Source organism: Aplysia californica, unplaced genomic scaffold, assembly GCF_000002075.1.
Source record: "Aplysia californica isolate F4 #8 unplaced genomic scaffold, AplCal3.0 scaffold01599, whole genome shotgun sequence".
NCBI lineage: Eukaryota > Metazoa > Mollusca > Gastropoda > Aplysiida > Aplysiidae > Aplysia > Aplysia californica.
The window spans coordinates 7,651-9,210 of NW_004798869.1; the positions used below are offsets into that span (position 1 = coordinate 7,651).

At 40.9% G+C, this 1,560-nt stretch overlaps 1 protein-coding gene across 1 annotated transcript in view; it reads right to left on the reverse strand.

Moving 5' to 3' along the window:
- The window catches only part of LOC101845214, a gene marked incomplete at its 5' end in the record, with an annotated part of 33,865 nt that overhangs the window by 4,080 nt on the left and 28,225 nt on the right, over positions 1-1,560 (reverse strand). The window contains 1 exon segment of the mRNA XM_005113079.3: positions 1,478-1,524. Coding sequence (XP_005113136.2) covers positions 1,478-1,524 — 47 coding nt within the window.

Sequence of the window (1,560 nt, forward strand, 5' to 3'; positions counted from 1 at the left end):
GGAGGATGGGAGAATGGAGGATAGAGAAAGAAGGAGCAGGGTGGAGGATGGGCGAGTAGGATGGAGGATATGGGGGAGGGTGTGTGTGTGCCAGGAGTGGCATACATGGCAGAAAAAGAAAAATGTTAAACTGTGTTTGTGATATTATAAAGTCTTATAAATGTGTGAGTCGGTTAAAGAAGCTAAACGTTCAGTGTATTATTTTTTGCGTCCTTTTTTTTTTTTTCTGATGATGATGATCTGCACATAATCCCTCATTGTGAAAAAGGCTTGTGTTGCATAGTAAATAATTGTGGACCAATTGGGGGAGGGGGGGGGGGATATGAATTTATTTTGGTGATTGCTCATACGAAAGCCTGCGAGGTCATGATACTCTTTTATACAGTCTTCACAAAAAGCTAAGGACCACTTGCAAAAGTGCACGAAAAATAAAAACCAGCAAATCATATCATTCATTCTTTGACATACATTTAACTCATCAATCCATGAGTGCAACAACGAAATTTCACCGCAATCGAAACTGAAAAGCATGATTTCCAGCGCTCAAAAGGGACCTACCCTCAAAATTGAAAATCACAAAAGAAAGGAGTGGGGAATGCCGTCCCATTTTTGTTACTGCCATCCAAGCAGCTGCTGGCGGGCAAAAGGTAGTTCTCCCGAACTCTCCGATCAAGCGCAGCCTACAACTGTTCAATAGGATTGACGTCTGCACTGTTGTCTGGCCAAACCATGTGGGTAATCCTCGCCTGCAGCACGAAGGCGTTGACGCCCAGGACCTGTGTGGCGTGGCGTTGTCGTCCTGAAGGACAGCAGCAGGCCCAATCTGCTGCAGCGCCGTGATGACCAGAGATCGAAAGATCTCCTGCAGGTACGGCTGCCCTGTCAAGATACCTTGACTGCCTTGCCGTGAATGGTGGACACATGCACTTCTGACAATTCCATTGACATTCACGAACTTAAACTGGTCTTTTTCTTTGATATTGCTGAGACGTTTTGAGACCCTTTCTTTTGTGATTTTCGATTTTGAGGATGGGTCCCTTTTGAGCGCTGGGAATTACGCATTTCGGTCTCAATTATGATTAAATTTCTTTTTTGCACTTATGAATTGATGAATTAAATGTGTGTCAAAGAAGGCATAATTTGATTTCCTGGTTTTTATTTTGAGTGTACTTTTGTAAGAGGTCCTTAACCTTTTGTAAAGACTGTGTGTAGTCATAGTGTTCTAAGAAAACAGTAATGCTCGTTTAAGCTTATAGCATTCATGGAAAACCATACTTTTTGTGTAAAGATAATGGAAAATGATAATGTTTGTTTAAATGTAACATGTAAGTCTAAAGAACTGTAATATAATATCCAGTTTGCTCTCTGAATGGTCGACAGTGGGTTAAAAAGTCTCCTTTGCCAGAATGAAAACGACTTCAAAAAGATATGACACTGCAGGTTTTGTATGTCTGTCTTTTGTACTTTGAGGACTGACCTGAATATGCATTACAGGGAAATTAGCTGCTGGGATTCCGTTAGCAGCTGTGGAAATGATAATAATAATAATAATAATAATAA